The sequence below is a fragment of the Danio aesculapii genome, chromosome 10 (genome assembly GCF_903798145.1).
Source record: "Danio aesculapii chromosome 10, fDanAes4.1, whole genome shotgun sequence".
Classification (NCBI taxonomy): Eukaryota; Metazoa; Chordata; class Actinopteri; order Cypriniformes; family Danionidae; genus Danio; species Danio aesculapii.
In genome coordinates this window covers 25,780,188-25,804,412 of record NC_079444.1, presented here as the reverse complement: position 1 = coordinate 25,804,412, position 24,225 = coordinate 25,780,188, and the positions used below count along the sequence as shown (strand labels likewise).

The following is a 24,225-nucleotide window of genomic DNA, read 5'->3' as shown; positions in this document are numbered from 1 at the left end:
TAAATTACATTTTAAGCTGAATACTAGTGTCTTGAAAAATATCTAGTCAAATATTATGTACTGTCACCATGGCAAAGATAGTAGTAATCTAAGGTGGTTTACGAGGACATGCCTTGTGTCCTCATAATTCAAAATGCTAAAAAAAAAACATAAATAACGCTGTCTATTGACATTCAAAATTTTCCACAGGTTTCCTTTAAGGGTTGTGTTTAGGGTTTGGATTGGGGTACTTTAAGGCCATATAATTAGAGTTTTTTTATAGTATGAAATATATTAAGCCTATGGAGGGTCCTTGTAATCCATATTTAAAAGAATGTGTGTGTGTGTGTATATGAATGTACGTATGGTGATGTTTTTCATGCAACTGCATGTCAAGGCACCTACAGAACAAATACTTTTATGCCATTACAGTCTTCATTAATTTTCGGAGGCGTGAAAACAAATAAAACCGCAGCTCCTTTCTTAAGCTTTGACTTGTCTCAAAACCATCGGCCTCAGTTCAACCCTCTCACGTGAGAATTATAAAGAGTCTCATGTGTTCTTTAATTAATGTTCTCTGAGATTTTACAGCTCAATTGTCCTCCTCTTTCTCACCTGCAGTGTTGTTTTTCTCCTGGATTTCTTTCAGTGACTGCAGCCTCACTGGTCACTGGAGGAAAACATCTGAAAGCAGTTTGAAAATGTCTCCTGGGAGGTCAATAATAAAAGCATTAAAAAATGGCTCCTGCCTGGCGTTTTTCCCCTCAGTTCCCCCTGAATTAACTCTGGGCAGCAGTGGGTCCGGATCTGCCCAGTTTGCTGTCTTTACTGTGGCCACTTTGGGGAAAGTTTGAGTCAGGCTGCTCTCAGGGGTCCCGCTGGCTTCCTCTTTCCTTCCTTCACTGACACTGGGAACATTGTTGTGTGTCAGGGGATGAACCTCACCACAGCTGCGACTTCTGTACATATAGATACTAACATAGTGTTAAAAAAAGAGAAGCAGAGCAGTTTATTCTGTGCAGTGTCAGGTGCGTTTGTCCAACCATATCGCTATCTGACAAACAGCAGGGCTGCATGGCATGATAATTCTCAAAACCACAGATCTCTTGCTAAAACCAGTGAGGAACAACATTAGTCATGGGAGAATTACGTACACAGCATCTGCAGACAGCTGTTAGAAAGCCTTTTTTTTCCCTTTAAAACAAGACAGCTTTTAGGCTAGTGTCCAAAATTCAGATTACTGTGTTTGCTCTTTATAAATATCTAAAAAGATTTTGAGCTCATTTAGGTATAAATACAATAAAAACTTTTAAACAAATTTAGGATATTTAGCCTGAGAAAGAGGTTTTGTTTTCTTTACCAGCTTTTTCCCACATTGATTTTTTTAAGTGTTATGTTGTTTGTTTTAACATCGCAGTTGTTTCTCTTGAAGGGATTGTACATCAAAAATGTAAAATTTGCTCTTAATTTTCTCACCGATGCAGGCCATCTAAGATGTGACTTTTTCTTGAGGAGCACGATGAAGAAGATTTTCTTCTAACTAGCCGTAACACGTTTTGTGCTAGTTACTGAAAAATAGTAACTTGTTACAGTTACTAGTTACTTCATTCAAAAAGTAACTCAATTACTACTATCAATTATATACACCAAAAAGTAATGCATTACTGTTAAATGTAATTTTTGAGTTACTTTTCCAAAGAACATTTATAATGCTCCCATTAATGCCCTTATAACATCACTTGTGTGCTGCATAGAGAATACACTGTTGATCAGCTTCATAGTTTTAAATCATTTGCGTTCTCACAACTAAAACACAAAACAGACTTAAATTAGGGTTTAAAATGTACTTTTTGTTTAAGTCAGACCATCAGCACAAAAATGAAAATATCACAAGGTGATAAAGCAGCAGAATAATATATTCAGCATCATAGAAGTTTGTATTTAACCCTTAAACATGTTCCTTCACAGCTTGAGAATGTAAACTAGCTACAATATACAACAAACGTAAAACCTTTATGAAATAAATAAATGAAAGTTATCTTAATTATCATTCAGAATCAATTTGGTGAAACTCAGCACCACAAAACTGCTATTATAGACAACCAAAAATTGTATGCATTTTAAACAAAACAAAAACTGCTGCTCAAAAATAAAATCTATGAGCAATAACCACAAATTAAATGTGGTATGTCAGCAACTTAGTAAGCTGTGTATATTCAGTGCCAAATCTGCTATTCTATAACACAGTGTTTCCCAACCCTTTTCCTGGAGGCACACCAACAGTACATATTTTGAATGTCTCCCTTATCTGACCCATTAACTTCAGGTTTTGGAGTCTCTACTAATCTTCTGATGAGTTGATTATGTTATGTATGTTTGATTAGGGAGAGGTTGAAAATGTGTACTGTTGGTGTGCCTTCAGGAACAGGGTTGGGAAACACTGGTATAACAGCTGAAAAGCTATGTAAAACAATTTTAAAAAATTATCATAGCATTTTCTGAGCAATACAACACTATACATTTAAATAACGTGTTCTGAAATATAACAGAAATGTGACACTGTGTCTACTAAACTAATCAATTTTTGTTATACAGATAACAAATGCGTGCTTATTTATTAATCAATAATAGTAATGTTAATAGTCTCTCAGTCTCTCTCGTGCGCACACTTGGTCTACCTCGTGCGCACCCGGTCTCTGCTTTCACTTGACTTTTGTTCAGTCTGGACAACGCATCCTCTTTATGGTGATTGGTTGGCATCTAGCAATCCCACAATGTGTCGTCAATGTAAGCAGGAAGATGTGGGCTAGACTGCAGCCAAAATTAATTAACTTACCAAGTAACAGACAAACGCATCATATTGTAATGATAACAGAGTTGCTATATTTAAAAAGTAATGTGTTACAGTATTAGTTACTGTCAAAAGTAATGCCGTTACAGTAACGCATTACTAGTAACACGTTATTGGCCAACGCTTGTGATTAATGCAACTCAACAGCTACAGAACATATACATACAAACAAAATTAATATGTGTGACTTCTGACGATATACTGAGGTCTTATGAAGTTAATATACTGTATAAGTCTGAAACTGAACTTTTATTCACAGAGTTATTTATTCCACAGCCTCAGCAAATGCTGAGCACATCGATGACAGGCTGATTTTTAAAAGGTCCATTGTTTATTGTCAGTAGTGTACAGATGTAAAATACACTGCAGGCAAATTCATATTAATAACTTAACCAAAAGCAAAATCTAAGCATTTTAATCTCTGGATTACATTGAAGCCCATTGGATTGATTGGGATCTCGCCCACATATTTTCACCTTCCAAATTTCGCCAAACACCTATAGATGTCATTCAGATGAAATTAATCTACTGTATCTAATTGATTAATTTATATGAGGAAAATGCTCCAAATCTTTTATAAGAGATCTCTTGAGCTCAAACATGCAAAGGTTTGGCAAATGTCTCAAATTTTTTTGTGAAACTTAAAATCTGTTGCTTTGAGTACGATTTGTGGCACATTTCAAATGACAAATCCACTAGAGGGCACTATACATGTTATGTGAATCTGAAAATATGTTACTTGGGGCACATTTTGTTGTATGTTTCAGATACAATGTCAGATACAAGTCCATGAGAAGGCAGTGCTTGTTGTAAAAATCACATGGTAAACCACTGACGTAAACCCTTCTCTAAACCTAATCTATCGTAATTCTTAACACAAACATAAGAGAAAAGATGACTGAAACCACATATATTTACCATATTTTTACATTTCTTACACTTGAACCCGAGCATTCTGTATCACATGTACAACATTTTACAAAGTGAGCCATCAATCAAATTGACCACGGCAGAAAAGTTGTCCAAACTTGAGACAAACATATTCGATTACAAATCATAGACACTGTTAACTTGTTTTGTGGTATTTATTTGATGCTGTAAAAAGAACTACATGAAAAAAATCCTTCATTTGTCAATAATATTTCTTTATAAGTATCATTAGTGTGATCCGAAAAATCAAAAGGAAGAAATATGTAAAATTTGTAAATATGTCAAATTAAAAGGAAGAAATATGTAGAATTAACACCCCATAGTGTTAATTTTACATAGAAATTGCAATCAAATGTATGATAAAGTATGTTTAAGAACTCAATTTGTATTTGAAAAAACCTTTTCGTTATGTACATAGTCTATCACATACACCTAATAATGCTATGTTGATGTAGGTTTTCTTAACATATCACATAGTTGTGCTTGGAGATTGTAAAACTTTTGTACAGTATGTGCTCCAGGTTTCATTCTATGAGAAACATCTAATATCTGGTTCATACTTGCATGACACGTAACTGAGACCACCTGAGCAATAAAAGAAGTTTCCTTTGAGAGCACATATCAACCTGTACTCTCATGTGTTCAATAAACCACTGGAACGCTTCAACCCCCCCCCCCCCCCCCCCATTCCATGCCAATATACTGTAGAGATACCAGTTTGAAGTTAGTGTTGAAAAATAAGCATCAATCTTCATGCTGTCAAAACAGAGCCCAGAGGCAAGTGACCTCACACGCTTCAGACGGTGCGCTTTCTCTGTCAGGGCTGGCTCACATTTGGGTCATTGCCCTCTTATGTTGTCAAATATTTCAGGGTTTTGCACATGAGGTAATGCTGTGTAACCTGAGGGATTGTTTTTCTGTCGTGGAACATCATATTCTGAGTAGATAATATGCAGGAAATCGCTGTACATGATTTGTTTTGTTGGTCAATTTGAGCTGAAAAGGTATTTTTGTCCTTGTTTACATCTGAAATTAAGGTGTTTTTGTAATTTCAAACACAAGCATACTGCAGGTGATGCTAAACAGATGTTGGCATTGATTGGATTGCTTTCATTGTGTACAGAATATTTTGTAACAATGTTGTTTTGCCCTCAAGATTTAAACAAAAACCAACAGTGATTGTTGTAGTTTTCCTGCTATTAGAGCAGAAACGAAAACTGCTGTTCCATGTTTTCTGTTTTCTCTTTTCAGGTTCATTTGTAAATCACACTAGCTTATATTGCTATATTATTAAAAGATCATAAAATGGTAATACACTGTTAACGATTTTTGTAAACTAAACATTATTTAACTGTAACATAAACTGGGCAAGTAATCAAAATTGACATTCAGAAATTATAATCAAACAAATTTTTCCAGGTCAATATTTTCACTACCGCGTGTGGAGTCATGTGACCACACTCTGTTAAAGCTGATTTATACTTCTGCGTCGAACGTTCAGTATGGTCAGGCACAGCCTTCGTGTGGTCGCATACCTGCGCACCTCTCAAAAAATGTAACTACACGTGACACTTTTGCACTACATTGACGATGATTGGAAGCTACGTCTGAGATGCCTTGAGACGGCATATTTTCTATTACAATAAAATTATTATTTACATTAAAATATTTGATTACTGAAGATTTAAGAAATGCACTGTTAAAAATATTATTTACAGGATATACAATTAGGGGCATCACGGTTGCGCGGTGGGTAGCATGATCACCTTACAAGAAGGTCACTGGTTCAAGCCTCGGCTTGCTCAGTTGGCATTGCTGTGTGGAGTTTGCATGTTCTACCCGTGTTCGCATGGGTTTCCTCCGGGTGCTCAGGTTTCCCCCACAACTCCAAAGACATGTGGTATAGGTGGATTGGGTAAGTTAAATTGTCCATAGTGTATGTGTGAATGAGTGTGTATGAATGTTTTCCAGTGATGGGTTGCAGTTGGAAGGGAATATGCAGCGTAAAACATATGCTGGATAAGTTGGCTGTTCATTCGGCTGTGGCGACCCCTGATTAATAAAGGGACTAAGCCGAAAAGAAAATGAATGAATGCATATACAAGTTAATTTATTTAGAAGAGATACTGCTTATTTTCTACTTTTAATACGGAAAACACTGAAGATAATACATTTTGTTTCCAAAAGTGCATAAAAGTTATTTATTTTCGCTTTTTTATTAGAAAAAAGTGACTGTTGGTTTTAGGCAATGTGTTTTAATTTCAGATGTTTAATGTTGATGTTCAGTGAATAATCATAGATGGTAGATACTGAGAGTGTTTCCTTCAGTTAATTTAAAATCAACTAATGCACCTTTCATTGAGAAATCTCTCACTTGTAATATGTGAGCTTATTTACTGTACAAAACTTATCAGTGAACTATGAGGGCTAAAACATTAATTAAATAAATAAATAAATAAATAAATAAATAAATAAATAAATAAATAAATGAAATAATCCTTCATTAATTGTAATCGAGTTAAAAGGTTCAATTAATCGAGATTTTTATTTTAGGCCAAATCGCCCAGCCCTAACATGAACTGTATTTTAAAAAAAGTTATGGAAAGTTATGCAGTATGTTACTGTATTTTAAAGTTGCATTGTGAAACTTTCTTGTGAATTATAATTGATATTGCAGTAAGTTACAGGCAAACTGCTGCCATTAAGTTACTGTAGATTCTACAGAAAATTGTTAACAGTGTACAATAGACCATAAACCCGCCTGTCATGAAAGTGGACAAAAGAGATGAGAATGTGTTTCCTTCCTCTACTTCTTAAGCAATTATCCAAAATACATTTGTATCCCGGGTGTAAACGGGGCCTTTACATAATTTTTATTTATTTATTTATTATAATTGTTCACTTACAGAAAATCAACAGAATTTCACATGTGAAAAAACATCAATTTGAAATATGTGCCTGAATAAACAATGTACTTTGCATAAATTATACGTTTTTGAATGTTTCAATCTGCAAATGTGAAAAACATTTGAAATATATATATTTTTCTGTAATAGACAGCAAAGCTGGATTTTATAAATGTGTGTCCTATTTTAGGCATGCATATTGAATCCATCAGTTTCTGATACACTCTGCTTTTTAAAAAAAAAAATTGGAAAAGTTCAAAACAAACCGAGATAAAAGTCCAGATGGTAGAACAAATGTTTTATATGCAGAAGACATCTGTACACATTTAAATATTAACACAACATCCTAAAATAATTAAGCACGTGAGTTTTCTGAACTGAATTAGTACAAAATGTCAGTTACTTCCATTCTAAAACAAAGAAATAAAATCATTTAAATCATTCACCAATTGGCAAGATGTGATTTTAATTTAAAGTACTATATGATACTATTTTAATGTATTCTGTCTTTATTTTGTGCAGGATTGTCTTATATGAGTGCTGCCCGGGCTACATGAAGTTAGAAGGGAAACGTGGGTGCCCTGCAGGTCTGTATTCATTCATATCAGATACCGATATTAAATAGTATTTTACATAATGAACTTGTGAGAGTGGTTGTTGGTACATTTGTGTAATATTTTGCTTGGCTTATCATCTACCAGTCAATAACAGCATATAATTAGGTGTCTGTTGTACAAATACTTTAAAATTCAATGCTGAATGTTAATCTAATGTATGTGGTTATTTATATTGGTATATGCCAATAAGTATTGCACATTCGACTTCATTATAAGGTCATGTAAAAATTAAATGTCAGGTTATACATTGACTTTGAGTTCAGCAGGGGAGAACCTTAGATTTTGTTCTATAAACAAGACCGGAATCCAGCTGGCTGTATAGTTAAACATGAGTTTAATGTGCCACAGCTAGTTTTGAAGGTTCACATCTTCTGAATGGAGCCTGACTTTAAATTATGTGTTGTATTGTAACTCTGTCTATTGGATGGAAACCTACATGAGAGTCTTTGTGCTTATGTGAACTCTGTAAACTTTTCTCTATTGCCCAGTGGCCCCCATTGACAGCGTTTATGGCACCTTGGATCTGGTAAAAGCCAAAACCACTCAGCAATATGCAGATCAATCCAAACTGAGGGAAGAAATTGCGGGAGCAGGATCTTATACGATGTTTGCGCCCAGTGACGATGCCTGGGAAGAGTTAGATCCTGTGAGTTACTTTTTTCGAGCCGCAGTATTTGCATGCTGTTTAAATCGCTGATCCAATGTGTGTGTTACCAATAAGCATGTTGGAGCTCTCAGTGGAACATATTCAAAAGAAATAAATTCAGGAACATGTAGTCATGCTTTTCAGATTATTTCCCAGTGCAAAGCTCCCACGATTGATCAATGTCTCTATATTTGCAGGCATCGAAGGCTGCTGTGATCAGCAGTGGAAACACTGAGCTTTACAATGCACTTCATTATCACATGGTCAACAAACGGTTTCTCACCAAGGACCTGAAGAATGATATGACCCTGGAGTCCATGTTTAACAAAGAGGGCCTCCATATCAATCACTACTCCAATGGAGTATGTTTCTCTTTCCTTCAAATTCACTGTGTGTGAATGAAAGCATGCTATTGTTTTGCAGTTATTTATACATTTATATAATATTTATAAATATTTTGAATATATAAATTTTTATATTTTTATTTTTATATATTTTATCTTATCTTTATCTAATATGCGTGCGTGCGTGCGTGCGTGCGTGCGGTTTGAGATTTTAAATTTTTTTTAATGAATATATTTAATTTTATTTTTTGTGATTTTACCAGTTCAAATGAATTTGACTAACTTTTTAGTCTAAATGTATGTTGGCTTTAATGAGAACATTTCTACATGTATTATTTTCATTGTTAATTAATAATTACAACGTAATGTAAAGATCCAGCCATCATTTAGAGCATTGGTTCTCAAACTTTTTTATGAAGTACCACCTCAAAAAAAATGGTCTCTTCAAGATCTACCATAATGACCAGTATTGAAAAAAAGTAGCGTAGTAGGCCTAATTAAGCAGCTACAGCTCTGCACAGTTAAAAAACGAGGCAGATTATTTACTATTATTAAGAATATGTATTGTTATCAGCCACTTTAAACATTATAAATGTTAAAATGTGCTTTTAAAAGTTAATTAAAAATGGCACTGTTCTTAAAAAAAAAAAGAAAAAGAAAACTGCTGTACTTTTAAAGTATAAATGTATAGTGGCCTATTCATCAAAACCTAAAAAAATTTTGCTTAGATACAATGAATACAGGCTGTATGTCATACACATATATACAATTTTTTATACATATTAAAAAATAAGCTGCATATACATATGACATATTTGTATATCTTTGAAATCTAAACATTAACCTGTATTTTAAATATAGGATTTGGAATTACATATTTAAATTAGAAATTGGATCTGCTGCACATAGTTTACAGTAGGCTTGTGTGTGTTAGAAAAGCGAGTGATAAAATACGTGCGGTATTTCTGTGATTTGGTGCGAATGAGATCACATCTTAAGTCATGGGTCTCAAACCCAATTCCTCTAGAGCTCTGCAAAGTTTTTCTCCAACCCTAATCAAACACAGCAACTAATGCAACTAATCAAGATGTTCAAACTCTTTTGAACAACTTGATTATTTGGAATATTTGGGAGCTGTGTTTAATTAGGGTTGGAGAAAAACTGAACAGGTTGAAGAAAGTTTTTACAATTTCGCAAAAGGTAGACATTTCCAATGATCATGTGTTGCAAAAATGACTGAACGAACGACGAAATGTATAATTTTTAATTTTGGGCAGGACCAAAAATAAACCAAGTCAATCTGAACTTCAAGTGTAAACATTACATTATTCTCCAACATTTGTGTTCCACTGAAGAAATAAAGATATTTTGATGAACACCTTCATATATTGCAGGTAACCATCCCTTCCTCTTCTTCAATGGTTTGCAGGTTGTCACTGTGAACTGTGCCAGGATCATTCATGGCAATCAGGTGGCCACTAATGGAGTTGTGCATGTCATTGACCGGGTCATCAGCGTCTTAAGCCAAACAATCAAAGATGTGATTGAAACCAATGATGATCTGTCTTCACTGAGTGTACGTGTTATGATAATCCTGATTTTCTAAATGAATATGAGCATAACTCTCTGGAGAGTTGATGATCTTCTGATAGGAGCCCAGCAAAGAGAATCCAAATATAATACATGTACTTACTTAGACAAATTCATTTGTATTGTTTTTGATAGGGAGTTGTAGTGAGTGCAGATCTCCAAGACCAGCTTGGTGAGCCTGGACACTACACACTGTTTGCTCCAACCAACGAGGCCTTTGACAAGATTAACGCTGACGCCCTGGAGAGACTTATGAGTGACAAAACTGTGATTCAAGGTAAATATAAATACTCTACCTACCAAAGGTTAGACCAAAAACATCATTGAGAAAGTAGAAAGTGTGGGATTCCTGTTGAGGGACTTCTGTCAAAGCTACACTCTAAACAAATATGCTTCATCTACAGATCTATTTAGAATCATATTGAACAACTGTTTTAGTCTGAAATTGTTATTTGTAGGGCATCACGGTAGCACAGTGGGTAGCACATTCGCCTCACAGCAAGAAGGGTCGCTTTTTCGAGCCTCGGCTGGATTAGTTGTCGTTTCTGTGTGGAGTTTGCATGTTCTCCCCGTGTTTGCGTGGGTTTCCTCCGAGTGCTCCAGTTCCCCCCACAAGTCCAAAGACATGCACTATAGGTGAATTGGGTAGGCTAAATTGTCCGTAGTGTGTGTGTGGGATTGAGTGTGTATAAATGTTTCCCAGTGATGGGTTGCAGCTGGAAGGGCATCCACTGTGTAAAACATGTGCTGGAAAAGTTGGCTGTTCATTCCGCTGTGGCGACCCCAGATTAATAAGGGACTAAGCCGAAAAGAAAATAAATGGATGAATGAATGGTTATTTGTGCTACATTTTAAGGTTCTTTATTCCCATCTTTTTCTGTTTTTTTTTTACATCTTTAATCTTAGTCAAAACATTATATTCCAAGCCTCTTGATCATTGATTTACTGGAGGTAAAAAAATTCATTCATATAATACCAAGGCACTGATTTTATTGGTAACACTTTAGTTTAGGTGACAATGCATGCTATTGACTTATTTCCTGGTATATTAAGCTAGTAGTATCAGTTAAAGTAAAAAGTGCCCAAACCTCATGGGTTTGTATTCTGTTGTATACTGCTGTTCTGTCATGTGTATATGTGTTTCTATACATTAAACACAATGCTCAACGTTTTATCTGTGGAGCTTCTTTGGAAAAATACAGTACACAGAAAAGCCTATTAGTGGAACAAGGTTAAGGCATAAAAATATTATATTTAAATATCACATCAAATTTTTTGTAGCTTGAACTTGTTCCATCCATTTGCTGTTCCACAAAGTTTAACTGGTATTAGTAAATGGTTAACAAACTATGAACAACTGATCTGTAAAGTTTGAGGTAATATATTAGTTAGGTGTTAGTTATTAGCTTATGTATATTATTTGGACGTTATTCTAAAGTTGCAACTATTCATCATTTACTAACATTTAATAAATGAAGAGTAGTTGCAACTACTCAGAAGACATCCCAATAACAAATATAAACTAATAAATACTTAACAAGTCTTTAGTAAGTAATTTACTAACAGCTTGTTCATGATATATTACTAATTTATTAGGTATAGTTATAAATAATTAAAATACTGTTAACAAGTCATATACAACTTATCTATTGGCCATCTGTAAGGCACAGTTATAAATAATTAACAAACTAATAACTTTTATTTAACACGTCATCTATAACTCATTAACTAACAGTTTATTAAAAGTCTATTTACTAGCTATAACAGATAGTTATAAATAATTAACAAGTCATTTATAACTCATTAACTAACAGTTTATTAATAGTCTATTAACTAGTTATAATGGATAGTTATAAATAATTAAACTATTAACTATAACAAGTCATTTATAACTCATTAATTAACAGTTTATTAATAATCTATTACCTAGCTATAACGGATAGTTATTCTGGCGTTAATGGCAGTTTTTGTAATAATATACACTGTTTGTTTGTTTTTGGGGTTTTTTTGTTGTTGTTTTTTTTCAAATTTAATTTGTTGTCGTGGATTTTTGTGAGAGAACTTTTGTCAACATGAACATTCAGAACAATGCAAGCAAGAATGCTTAACATTTTTTAAGAATGAACAAAGTATGTGTATTACAGAAGATTGGTTTCAAATAAAAGCATGTTAATTTGACATTATTCCCAAGAGACTTGAAGAATGTCTCTGTTTCATTGTTCAAATAGAGACAGTTATTTTAGTTGTAATGCTTCACGTTGAATATTTGTTCAGCCTTTGTCAGTGTTTTTAAAAAAACATAAAGAATCCAAACTCCAGTGTGCATGCAGAGGAAGGAAAAAACATCACCTCAACAGATTCGAAAGCCCAGCCAATTTAAGTAAACTCCACAAATGCTGTCCGATCCCAGCAGTGGCACATTCTCAGACGGTGGGCAAATAGCAGATCTGGCCGTAGCCACATGGGGATCCAAAATCAAGTTTGGTTAAACCCTCTACGAGTTCCTGATGGGAAATGCTTAGATGTTGAATAATACTTCATCTGATTCTGGTGAAAAAGATTAGGTATCTTGTGGTCAGACAATTGTGGGTGTTGTAACAGACAAAAGTATGTCTGTTTTCCCAATGACACAGACAAAAGGAAGCCAATTTTGACTAAGAAGAGGGTCTACTAGTCTAATCTAATCTTTGTGACCTTTTAGATGACTGAGATTAGCATTATAGGAAAATCGTTATATACATAGAGAGGTTTATTCTAAGCAAAGTCTAGCTTTCATGTAAACATGCAGCTATTTATCTTAGTAACCCACTCGTGTGAATGTCATGAGAAAAAAATGCAATCAAGGCTTTGGATTAGAAGCCAAAGGCACATAAAACTGATTTCCTTGTGTATTTTATCGGTTTAAATTTATATTTTAGCATAGTCTAGCATGAAGAGACCACACAGATGTACAGTTTAACGTCAGCATTACATCATTTCTGGCTCTTAAAGGATCTTTGGCTATTTCTAAATTGTGCACTAGATGAGGTACTTCAGTTTTTAAGGGCTAAGATTGCATGTTTAGATGATGCCCACAAGATCACAAACATTTTGACTTAAGTTCTGCATCTAAAATACTATAGTTCTCTAATAAAGTAGGCAAAAAGCATGTGAAAAGTGTCCATATTCACTATATTCTCAAAAAATGTGGTAACACTTTGTTTTGATGGTCCATTTGAGTATTAGTAGACTGTCTGCTTCATATCTGTTGATACTCACATTTAACAGTCCTTCAATAGACATTTAACTGACTATAAGAAACTTTGCAAGTACATTTGTAAGTAAGTACTTACACTAACCCTAGCCCCAACTCTAACCCCAACCTAACAGTCTGCTTATAATCTGATGAGAATTAGTTGCAATGTAACAAAAATTCAACAAACGGACCATCAAAATAAAGTGTGACCAAAAATGTTACGCTGTTCCACCTCATATTTGGAAATATAAGCTCAAATATGGACAAGCCCAAAGATTTTGTTACATTTTTGTGTTTTGTATGAGTATGAAAAAGGTAGCCATGTGTCCAACCATACTAACTCTGAAACACACATAAGATTTACTATACATCAGTGCAATGGTAAAGGATCTGTAAATGGCAGTAAAGTGACGTATCTGGTTCTGATAATGGCAATATTATGCATTACATATTACATTACATTACATATTACACTGATTACAAGCTAGAACATATGAGCTGCTCAGTCATAACAAGTACTTAATCAAAGAATATGTAATTTTGAACGTCCCAAATAACATTTCAAAACCTTTGGCAATTTATTAAGTACTTCAATAATTTCAGCAGTTTCAAGAAATTGTCTTCAGGGTTGACACTTTTCATTACCAATAAATTGAAATTTTTTCAGTCTTGTCATGAGTTAAAGGTTATTATGCAATCTATAATTTTTACCTCACAACCAACAATTTTACAGCATCTTTTATCAATTTAGACTTATAAGATTTCATTGATTTCAATGACTTTTTCAGATTCTGAAATCTTGCATTTAAATTTTCCTGAACGTCCAGATTTTATATGCAGTTTGGAACCCTGGTTTCAGCAGGCACCTGCTAACTGTATTCAAGTCCACCTACAGTATAAAGCATGGTCTGTGGTACGGACCGTGTGAACACCAGTAGTTTGCTTCTATTGTGAATGCATTCATCCTAAATCATGGAAGTAAGCTGCTACTGACTGATCAAACTGTATTTGTTTTGTGTTTTCTGCTACTGTATTTTTTAAACCTTGCACTAAATCTGTAAAAAACACAAATGCATATACTTGTTGTTTTGGCAGTTTTGGAATGAAACAAAGTACAAAAATGCAAAAGTGGGGTGAGCAGGCATCCGGCCATTCTCTGGATAATCGTTGCCTAACAAGGGTAATCAGATGCCAAAGTTATAAAGCAAATGCATTGTGGTTTGGAACCAAAAACCAATGTGCGAATACAGTCAAGCGGGTGTTGTGGGAGAGAGCTCAGTATAATGTTCTGACCGGACAATGGGACTAAGTTAGTCATCTTCTGGAAGTGTGCTGAGGCCGTCTCATGGGTACCATTTGTGCATTGACCCAGTAGCCCGTGTTGCAAACTGTAGAGCCAGAGAAAGCTGTTTTAAATAGTGTCTTAGAAAGATGGTTTTGATTTGGATTTGGGATGGCACGGTGGCTCATTGGTTAGCACTGGCACCTCAAAGCAAGAAGGTCACTGGTTCAAGTCCCAGCTGGGCCAGTTGGCATTTCTGTGTGGAGTTTGCATGTTCTCCCCTGTGGGTTTCCTCCGGTTTCCCCCACAGTCCAAAGACATGTGCTATAAGGGAATTGAATAAACAAAATTGGCCGTAGTGTATGATTATGAATGCAAGAATGTATGGGTGTTTCCCAGTTCTGAAAGGGCATCCGCTGCATAAAACATTTGCTGGAATAGTTGGCGGTTCGTTCCGTTGTGGCGACCCCTGATAAATAAGGGACTAAGCCGAAAGAAAATGGAAGAATTAATGAATGATTTGGATTTTGGTTTGTCAAAGCATTTAAATCATTTAACTTACTGCTAACATGTTGTGCTCATGGTATAGTGGTCTTAAAAATTTAAGGAAATATTAATAAATTTGATCCAATGACTTTTTGGTGTCTAAAAATTTTAATTAGACATACAGCCAGACAGCAGCATAAACTGAACTTCGACAGTGACATTTATACTAAACTGAACTGAAGCCATTTAAATTCACTAGAACTACACCAGCATTCTACACTACTCTCCTGCCTGCCTGAATTGAATGTTCAACAGTTTGAAATATTATGGCTTTTACTCCCTTTTCTTCATCTGTGTTAAGCTGCTTTGACACAATCTGCATTGTAAAAAGCACTATAGAAATAAATAAGTATAACTGAATTGACTATACTGCTTAAACAGATGCAGGAAGCTGGCAACATATGCTGCTGGGAAAGTGATATCACAGTTGATGTAAGAGTCTCAATTCTCCACTAGTTTCCCCCGCACAGGAAGAACTGGGCGGATGTCCCTCTGCACAACATGCAGCTTCTGTGATTTTAATTGTCTCTTGAGGACTATAGCCTGATGCCTGGGCATGACTATAAAGGCATTTTAGCAGTGTAGGTCACTGCAATGTTTATGCTTCAATTTGTCACTTAACCTTTCTTAATTTCTCTTGTTCTGGTTATTTTTACAAGCTCTTTTGAAGTACCACCTCCTGAACTCAGTCCAGTGCTCTGAGGCCATTATGGCGGGCTCCATCTATGGTACTCTTGAGGGCAGTAATATTGAGATTGGATGTGATGGTGAGAGCCTTACGGTCAATGGAATCAAGATGGTGCTCAAGAAAGACATTGTCACCAGCAATGGTGTGATTCATCTGATCGACCAGGTGCTCATGCCTGACTCAGGTAAGGCTTTGTGTGTGTCAGAGACTAGACAACAATGTCATTTTTGTACACATTTTGAGTGATCAGATACTATTAAGCTGCAAGGTAACTCCAAGTTGTGCATTTCGTTTTAAATGCGCATTAAAGATATGTTCTTATTGAGGTGGACATGATAGGTATGCAAATATGATGAAAACACATTTCATGATGCGCCACAAATAATCTCAGATAATGTAATTGACTAACTGGACTAAAGATGTATTCACAATGTGTGTTCATGTTCTTGCACATCTTATCCAGCAATTACTGGAAATGTTCAAGCTATGATCATTCTAACACATGACCATTGTAGATTGATTGCTATATGTTTAGATGAAAACAGTTTTAAAATAAATGATTAAAAAATTACAGTAGTTACACACTAATTATATTAATTACAAGACATGAGCACAGTATAATCAACAAAAAAATTGAACTGGCCATCATCTCAAATGTTATTTTATTTCTGTATGTATGACAGCCAAGCAGGTGATGGAGCTTGTGGGCAAATCTCAGAGTGTCTTCAGTGACATGGTGTCTGAACTCGGTCTTTCTGCCGCGCTGCAGCCTGAGACTGAATACACTGTACTTGCGCCACTGAACGGAGCCTTCTCTGGTGAGACCTCATGACTGAGCAAAACACAGGACATTTCTGTCGAGATATAACAGTAAATTCTTAGTAGGACTTCATTACTCCATGTTTTGATGGTGCCTCTTAGACATTTTGTTATACTATAATCCCATGATGACAAATCCGAGACAAATCTAACCTTTTAAATGTCAAAGCAAATAATCAGGTTTTCAGACTTTTTTTGTCTGTTTTTTTTTTTTTTTTTGACATTTTAGCATGAGACTTCAACTTAAAAGTGAAAGAAATATATAGAATAATGCTTACAGTTTTTATCTTCAGTGTTTATTACTTTCACACATGTGATTGCTACACGTCCTCTTGCATTGTATGATGATGCTCATGAATATTTTTGGAAAATGCCGAAAGACTAAAAATGTCAAATGATTGATTTTCCTTTTATGGCAATATATAATGATTGGATATGTAAATATTAACTTTTTTATATAATTTTCATTGCTAAAAGCTTAATTTGTCCGTTTTCAAAGGCAATGATCTCAATGTTTAGATTTTTTGCATCCTCAGATTACAGATTTCAAATTGTTGTGTCTCGGACATTGAATATTGTCCTCCCCTAACTTTATATCAAATGAAAACATACCCATTAAGCTTTCAGATGATGTATAAATCTCAATTTAAAAACACCTTTCCCTTATGACCAGGGCTGGATTAAGAACACATTGGGCCCTGGGGCTATAGCCATTCTTTTTACCTCACAAAAGTATATATAGTTGTTGTTGTTATTATTATTAATAATTTACTAATTAATATTCAAGTAGTCTATAAAAAATTAATTAATAACATCATATAAACTTTAAAGTTCAACAGGCTGCAAAAATCTGCAAAACAAACAACATTTGCAATACTTACTAAATTAGTGCTTTATAATAAATATTTTAAATTGGGGTTTACCTTTAAAAAGTTTCTTTAGAACTTTAGTTGACCATAAATCCCTAATGATAGAATATCTTTAAAAATGCTTCTAATATCCTAAATGTTCTGAGTCTTCTGAGTTACAGAAGGTTAGCATCCTTGTTTTATTTTATTTATTTATTTATTTGTTTCTATCAGATTTATTGTCTGATGAAAGCCAGCGCCAGTATTTCATTGCTCCATATTATTTCTGTCGTTTCATAAAAGAGGCAAAGTAAATATTCATTAAAAAGTTTGCTTTTTCTAACTAGACTGTTAAGCATAACCAAGTGTATTTACTTGAAATACATACTCCGCAATGATAGACATTTTGACAACTGCTTGTGTAGGCTATTTGATATGTTCGCACACTGTCTTGGTTATATTGTGTGATGGAAGGATTATGCAGGCATTAAGTGTTTTTTTTTTAAATCCATCTGTAACTGCTACGTGGCCGAGACAGCGCTTTAGTTACTATCCCAGCTTCTGTTTCTACATGTACAAGTTAATCAGTGATTAAGACTGTCTGAATTTTATTTTTTGTTCTACGACAAGTTTGGTTAGCCTACCTTTGACTGGACGGTTCTCGCGGTAGTGCTGAAATAAGGAACTGTCCTAAGAAAATTGAGACATCTGATCACCCTTATGGGTGATCGATATTCTGATTGGCCTACAGCCACTCCGAGCCCCAGTTTAGCACCGCCATCACTGTTTTTGAACAGCAGCAAACCTAAAGGAATATTTCACATTATCGACGAGAGAAGGCATAATGCAAAGAGGCATTTCCCGTGCCATATAGCGGAAATGAATTCTTCAGGCAATAAAGGGCCCCCTTCTTCCGTGGGCCCTGGGGCTTCAGCCCCACCTAGCCTTTATGTTAATCTGGCACTGCTTATGACTTGGGTTGTGGTCCAGGGTTATGTTTTATAAATGTTTTATTATATCATTATTGATATTTTAGCAGAACATAAAGCGACAAAACATAGAATATTGTTTCATTTTCAGTCTATTACTTCTGACAGCCACACGTTCCTACTTAAACTGCCGTAACAACTTTCAGTATCTCCTCACCACCTGTCACACAGATGAGGTCATGTCCATGGATCAGCGTCTCCTCAAGATCATTCTGGAAAACCACATTGTGAAACTAAAGGTCTCTCTGAGAGACCTGTACAACGGCCAGCTGCTCGAGACGCTCGGAGGGAAAATGCTTAGAGTCTTCATATATCGCACGGTGAGAGACAAACCCTACAATAGAAAGAGAATTAAGGGAACCTGCAAACAATTACTGTGAAAACAACCACTTTTTAAAACACTTTATGACTCTACTCTTTGGCAGTTAGGTTTTATACTCTTGTTTATTTTCTTCAGGTGAGTTTGCAGACCTGAACTTTTTCCTGGTTTGACTTTATTATTTCTCAATACTCTGTAAAGTGTCCCAAGCACAAGGATAATTTCATTTTCCTCTTTGTGTGTGTGTATTAGGCTGTGTGTGTTGAGAACGCCTGTATGGTTCGTGGTAGTAGAGAAGGCAGTAATGGAGCTCTTCATCTCATGAGTTCACTGATCCAGATGCCTGAAACAACCATCTATGAGCTGCTCCTGAAAGATGGACGCTTCAAGTGAGAAGAGGCTTAAAGTTATCTAATGATGCCACACTATAAAACCCCACAGTCAACTTTATCAAATGAAATGAGTGTCTTTAACTCAAAATTTACTAAAAACTGTTTTCAACTTAGTGTTGAAGGTACTGAGTTAATTAAATACCTTATTACTTCAACTTAAATTGAGTAATTTCACAGTACTCGTATAGATCAGATTTTAACTAAAATGGTTTGTAGCAATTGGTTTCCTCAAATAGTTTGAGTTGCCTTAACTTATTGGGTTTTACTGTTCTCAATTGGTTTGAGTTCTCTTCATTTATTGGGTTTTACTGTGCTCAAATTGCTTCGTTTACTCAAATGGATTAAATTCACAGTACTCATTAGGATTGGTTTTTGAACTTTAATGGTTCGTTGCAATCAGTTTCCTCAAATGGTTTGAAATGCCTAAACTTTTCGGGTTTAACAGTGTATTTTATTATACAGTAGTATACTACAATTACCCTTAATAAAATCAATTTCTGAAATTTGTTTCTTGGAAAATAAAAAAGAAATGTTCAAATAAAAATTTTAACATTTTATAATTATATAAATTTTTTCCTTTAAAAAATTTTGAATACTTCAATAAAAATGCTTGAAAATTTGTGAAAACAGAAATCTAAAAATACAAAATATGAATACAAGGTATTATTGCATTTCACTTACTGTATGTATATATATATATATGTATGTATATGTATATATATATGTGAGTGTGTATGTATATATATATATATATATATATATATATATATATATATATATATATATATATATATATATATATATATATATATATATATATATATATATATACATATATAAATATATATATACTGTATATGTATGTGTGTATATATATATATATATATATATATATATATAGATATATATATATATATATATATAGATATATATATATATATAGATATATATATATAGATATTTATGTTCTGATAAAATATTGAGATTTAGTTTGAATGTTAACTAAATTCTTTTTTTTATTTATTTGTTTTCTTTATTCATAATTCATAATAATAATCCTTATGGATCCTCTTTATTCATATTTTTTAATATATTTTTTTACCTAACATACAAAGGAGTACAAATGTTTGTTCTAGGATCTTCAGTTATTTTGTTAGAATAATTCCATATTTGGCTTTGGTATTGATTAATGTATATACGCAAATGTGTTATTGTATAGCATCCTATAGAAAATATAATAACTGAAAAGAGAGATCTGAGGGGTATACTAATTTATGCTGGACACTGAAAATAGTATTGTTTTTAAACATTGAAATGAAAAATGAAAATTGTCTGAATCTTTCCAGAATCTTCCTGTCTCTGATGGAGAGTGCTGGACTGACAGATCTGCTCAAGCAGGATGGATCCTACACACTCTTTGCTCCCATAGATGCCGCTTTTGGCTCCCTGACAAAGGAAGACATTGCTCTTTTAAAAAGTAAACCTCTTTAATCATGATCATTTTCAACATAATTTCTATAACGTGATGAACTTTTGCTCAGTCTATTGTCCATTAACACTGTGGCTGTTTGATATCCAGGTGACGTCAATGTTCTCAGAGCAATCCTGCTGTATCACTTCAGCAACGGCATCTTTATCAACGGAGGTCTGGAGGGTGGAGTGACCAACCTCCTCAAGACCATACAGGGAAACAACCTTCAAGTGCTGTCTGTAAGTGCACAGTTATTCATTCATTCATTTTCTTTTCGGCTTAGTCTCTTTATTAATCAGGGGTCGCCACAACGGAATAAACCGCCAACTAATCCAGCATATGTTTTACGCAGCGAATGCCCTTCCAGCTGTAAACCATCACTGGGAAACACCCATACACTCTCATTCACACTCATACACTACGGACAATTTAGCTTACCCAATTCACCTATACCACATGTCTTTGGACTTGTGGGAGAAACTGGAGCACCCAGAGGAAACCCACATGAACACGGAGAGAACATACAAACTCCACACAGAAATGCTAACTGACCCAGCCGAGGCTCGAACCAGCGATCTTCTTGCTGTGAGGCGACATCGCTACCCACCACGCCACCTCATGTAGTTATTTTAAGATAAAATCTCTACCGGTTGAGGTTTTAAGGGCCGAACTCATTCAATACCACAATTAGCCAAAAATGTTGCCGTTTCCTCAAATGTCAGCCTTTTTTCTAAAAGTGATTGTTAAAAATGACCAATAATTAGCTTTTCCAGTCACATGATTAATGTTTTCACACTCCCTAATAAAACTGTTTGACTCTCTGAAAGAGTGACTTTTACATTCGGGCCAATGCTAATATTTTTGTAGCACCAGAAAGGAAAGACATGACATGCTGTTATCGTCAGACAACACATTTAGACGCAGCACAAGTTTCCTGTGTCTGTTCTCAAAAAAATTCCATCAACCAAATCCAGCCCATTCACGTAAATCCTGTACAGGAGAACAACTGGTTAGCATTCAGCTTGAACTTGGTTATAAAAAGCATAAATCATCTCATGTGTACTGCTAAGGGTCCACAGGGCTTGTTGTGTCTAAATTCGGAGCATTGCTACAGTAATAAGGTCATCACTTCCAGACAGTTTGCTGCCATCAATCAAACCCTGCATAGATCAAATCTCCATCTGTAACTCCCTCTAAAAGCTGGAACAATAGGTCTGCTAATGTCCAGACATTTCCTGTGCTAAAAACTGATACTGTATCAGCACTGTTGATGTAAGTTTGATGTAGTCTAAATTCTGACAACTCTTCAACAGTTTTCCTAAATTCATTGAGGGAAGGGTTAATGGGAGGTGTATGTGTGGGCTTTCTGATTGGCTGGAGTAGACGTCCCACGTCAGCGCGTTCTAATGAACACGTGCTTTTCCGACAATTTTCCTTCTGTGTTCACACAGCGCAGCATTCCAGCAAATTATCGGTAATGTTACAACTTTTCTTTACGAAAAATTGCCCGAACGAATTTACCAGTATTTTCAAAAAGGACCTACTCACACATGATCCCTTTCTGGAGAATTGACGGTAATTTTCTGGAAAGGTCTGTATGCGTGAAAGGGGCTTTAGAGAGGTCATATTTTTTAGCTTTTAACTGTCAGAAGTAGAATGCTCAAGATTGTGGCATATTGAAGTCAAATGTTACGTCTACACTTCCTTTGAAATTTGATAGGAAGCAGATTCCTCCACAGAAAGGAACTGAAGCAGAATTTGAATTCAGATGTGCCTTCATGCCTTCCCACCTTGGAATGCTGCTTCTGATGGCAGCATCTTAAAGCTTTCAAATGCAGCCCTTATAAAATATCAAAATATGCAACGTGGTTCTAGTTACAGTTATTTTAATGCATATTGTGCTTTTAATTCCAGGTGTAAATCCTAAGAGACAAAACTTTAAGAGATAGTTAACTTAAAAAATAAAACGTAAACTTTAAAAAAAAAGTTTACTGAATAGGTTGTTTTCATATGACGTCATTGATGACGCGCGAGACTCAGATAGAGGGCAGGAAGTGATTCTCCTACATAGGAATCACTATCAGAACATCAAAATGTTTCTGTTTTATGTTGTTGATAATTGTTTAAATCAGCCAAAATAAAACAAGCTGAACAGCTTTTATAGACTTCCAAAAATGTTTGCTCATAAAGGGGGTAAAGTTCAAGAAACTGACTGAAAGCGGAAGAAAAGATGGCATGCAATAAACATTCATTCAATACATCCATTTGGACAGACTTTATTAGAATGCGATAATTCATTTGACAGCACTAATAAAGATTATATACAGGCCTAGCTTTGTGTATAAATATGTTCATGTGTTATATAATAATCAGACACAAACGCCACACTTATACAAATTCCAGGAGAATATAAATAACGTACCCTGCCATGTAATCGCTGTAATGAAATATCTGTCTTGTTTTGCAATAATACAAGTCTTTACTGGCGTTTTGGCAGAATAAACAGCCGTAACGTTAACGTCTATATGCTCATCAGTGGTAAATGTTTGTTGATGGTTAAGTTCATCAACCAAACAAAAAAGAAATGCAACCCTTGTGACAAAACTAGACGGTTATTACTGTGGAGCACTTTTCCCCCTTACAAAATGAAATAAATAATAATGTAGACTATACATCCACGCTTTTGTGTGCTTTCAGCTGTTATTTGGGGAAAACACTATAGTAATTTATAATAAAAATTTTTAACCTCATAGTAAAGTGTATAAAGTGTACAACACTTTGTTAATGAATTTTTGTGAACGAATACTGTAGCATAGTGAACTGATAAACTGTAATAAATACTGTAACGTTACTTAGAGTTGCATCGTGATGGTGTATAAAAACTGAAGCCTATTGAATAAATTGTTTATTACTACAGTTGTGTCGTACCACAGCGACAATATAATTACTACGTTAGTTTAATTCAAATAATTATCTATAGTATGCTTCCAAACACCATAGTATTTATTTTCTCTTATAAAAATGTATTTTACATTGCAAAAATACGGACTTTTCTCTCTGTCTCCCATTCAGTTTTTTACTTCCTGCCCTACATCTGAATACACCAGAACCATGTGATTGAAAACAACCTATTTCTGATCGCCATTGACTTATATAGTAAGAGAAAATACTATAAAATGCAGCAGAAGAAGGAATTTCTTAAATTAAGTTTGATACAAAATAATAAATGATAACAGATTTGTTGTTTTGGGTTATCTAATCTCTTTAAAAAAATGTTAAGCTGTTTGATTTTTCTGTATGTGCTGAAGTGTTTTATAAGATCACATCTATGTTTGTTTAGTTCTTTATTCATATTTTATATGTTCAAATGCATAAAATATATATATATTTTTTATGTTTTTATTTTACTCTTAGGTTAACAACTCCATCCATGTAAATTCAGTGGATGTTCCAGATTTTGATCTTATGGCATCCAATGGAGTGGTCCATGTAGTGAAAACCATATTATATCCTCAAGGTAAAGTAATGCAAGGAATTTGTGTTTAGATGCACATATATATATATATATTTATATATATTTATATATAATTTAGATGCATAAAGTCAAAATCAGTTGCATAGATCAAGTTTATCTTTGGCGTACCTGGATTTTCCACAGTTATATAACCATACAATTCCTGAGACATAAGACACAGTCCCTTGAGCTTAATAGAAAATTTTACTGCATTTCACAGATTTGCCAGTTGGCCGTGAAGACATATTGATTCTGCTGA

General features: G+C 34.6%; 1 protein-coding gene across 1 annotated transcript in view; it reads left to right on the top strand.

The window, feature by feature from the left end:
- Positions 1-24,225, top strand: part of postna (periostin, osteoblast specific factor a) — a 46,067-nt gene that overhangs the window by 5,025 nt on the left and 16,817 nt on the right. Inside the window, exons 3-15 of the mRNA XM_056466295.1 lie at positions 7,189-7,253; positions 7,772-7,929; positions 8,127-8,291; positions 9,703-9,849; positions 9,999-10,140; positions 15,586-15,798; positions 16,298-16,432; positions 18,442-18,590; positions 18,842-18,978; positions 20,328-20,458; positions 20,561-20,691; positions 23,867-23,969; positions 24,187-24,225. The exon at positions 24,187-24,225 is cut by the window's right edge and continues 29 nt beyond it. Of these exons, the coding sequence (XP_056322270.1) occupies positions 7,189-7,253; positions 7,772-7,929; positions 8,127-8,291; positions 9,703-9,849; positions 9,999-10,140; positions 15,586-15,798; positions 16,298-16,432; positions 18,442-18,590; positions 18,842-18,978; positions 20,328-20,458; positions 20,561-20,691; positions 23,867-23,969; positions 24,187-24,225 (1,715 nt within the window). The remainder of the gene's footprint in view (positions 1-7,188; positions 7,254-7,771; positions 7,930-8,126; positions 8,292-9,702; positions 9,850-9,998; positions 10,141-15,585; positions 15,799-16,297; positions 16,433-18,441; positions 18,591-18,841; positions 18,979-20,327; positions 20,459-20,560; positions 20,692-23,866; positions 23,970-24,186) is intronic.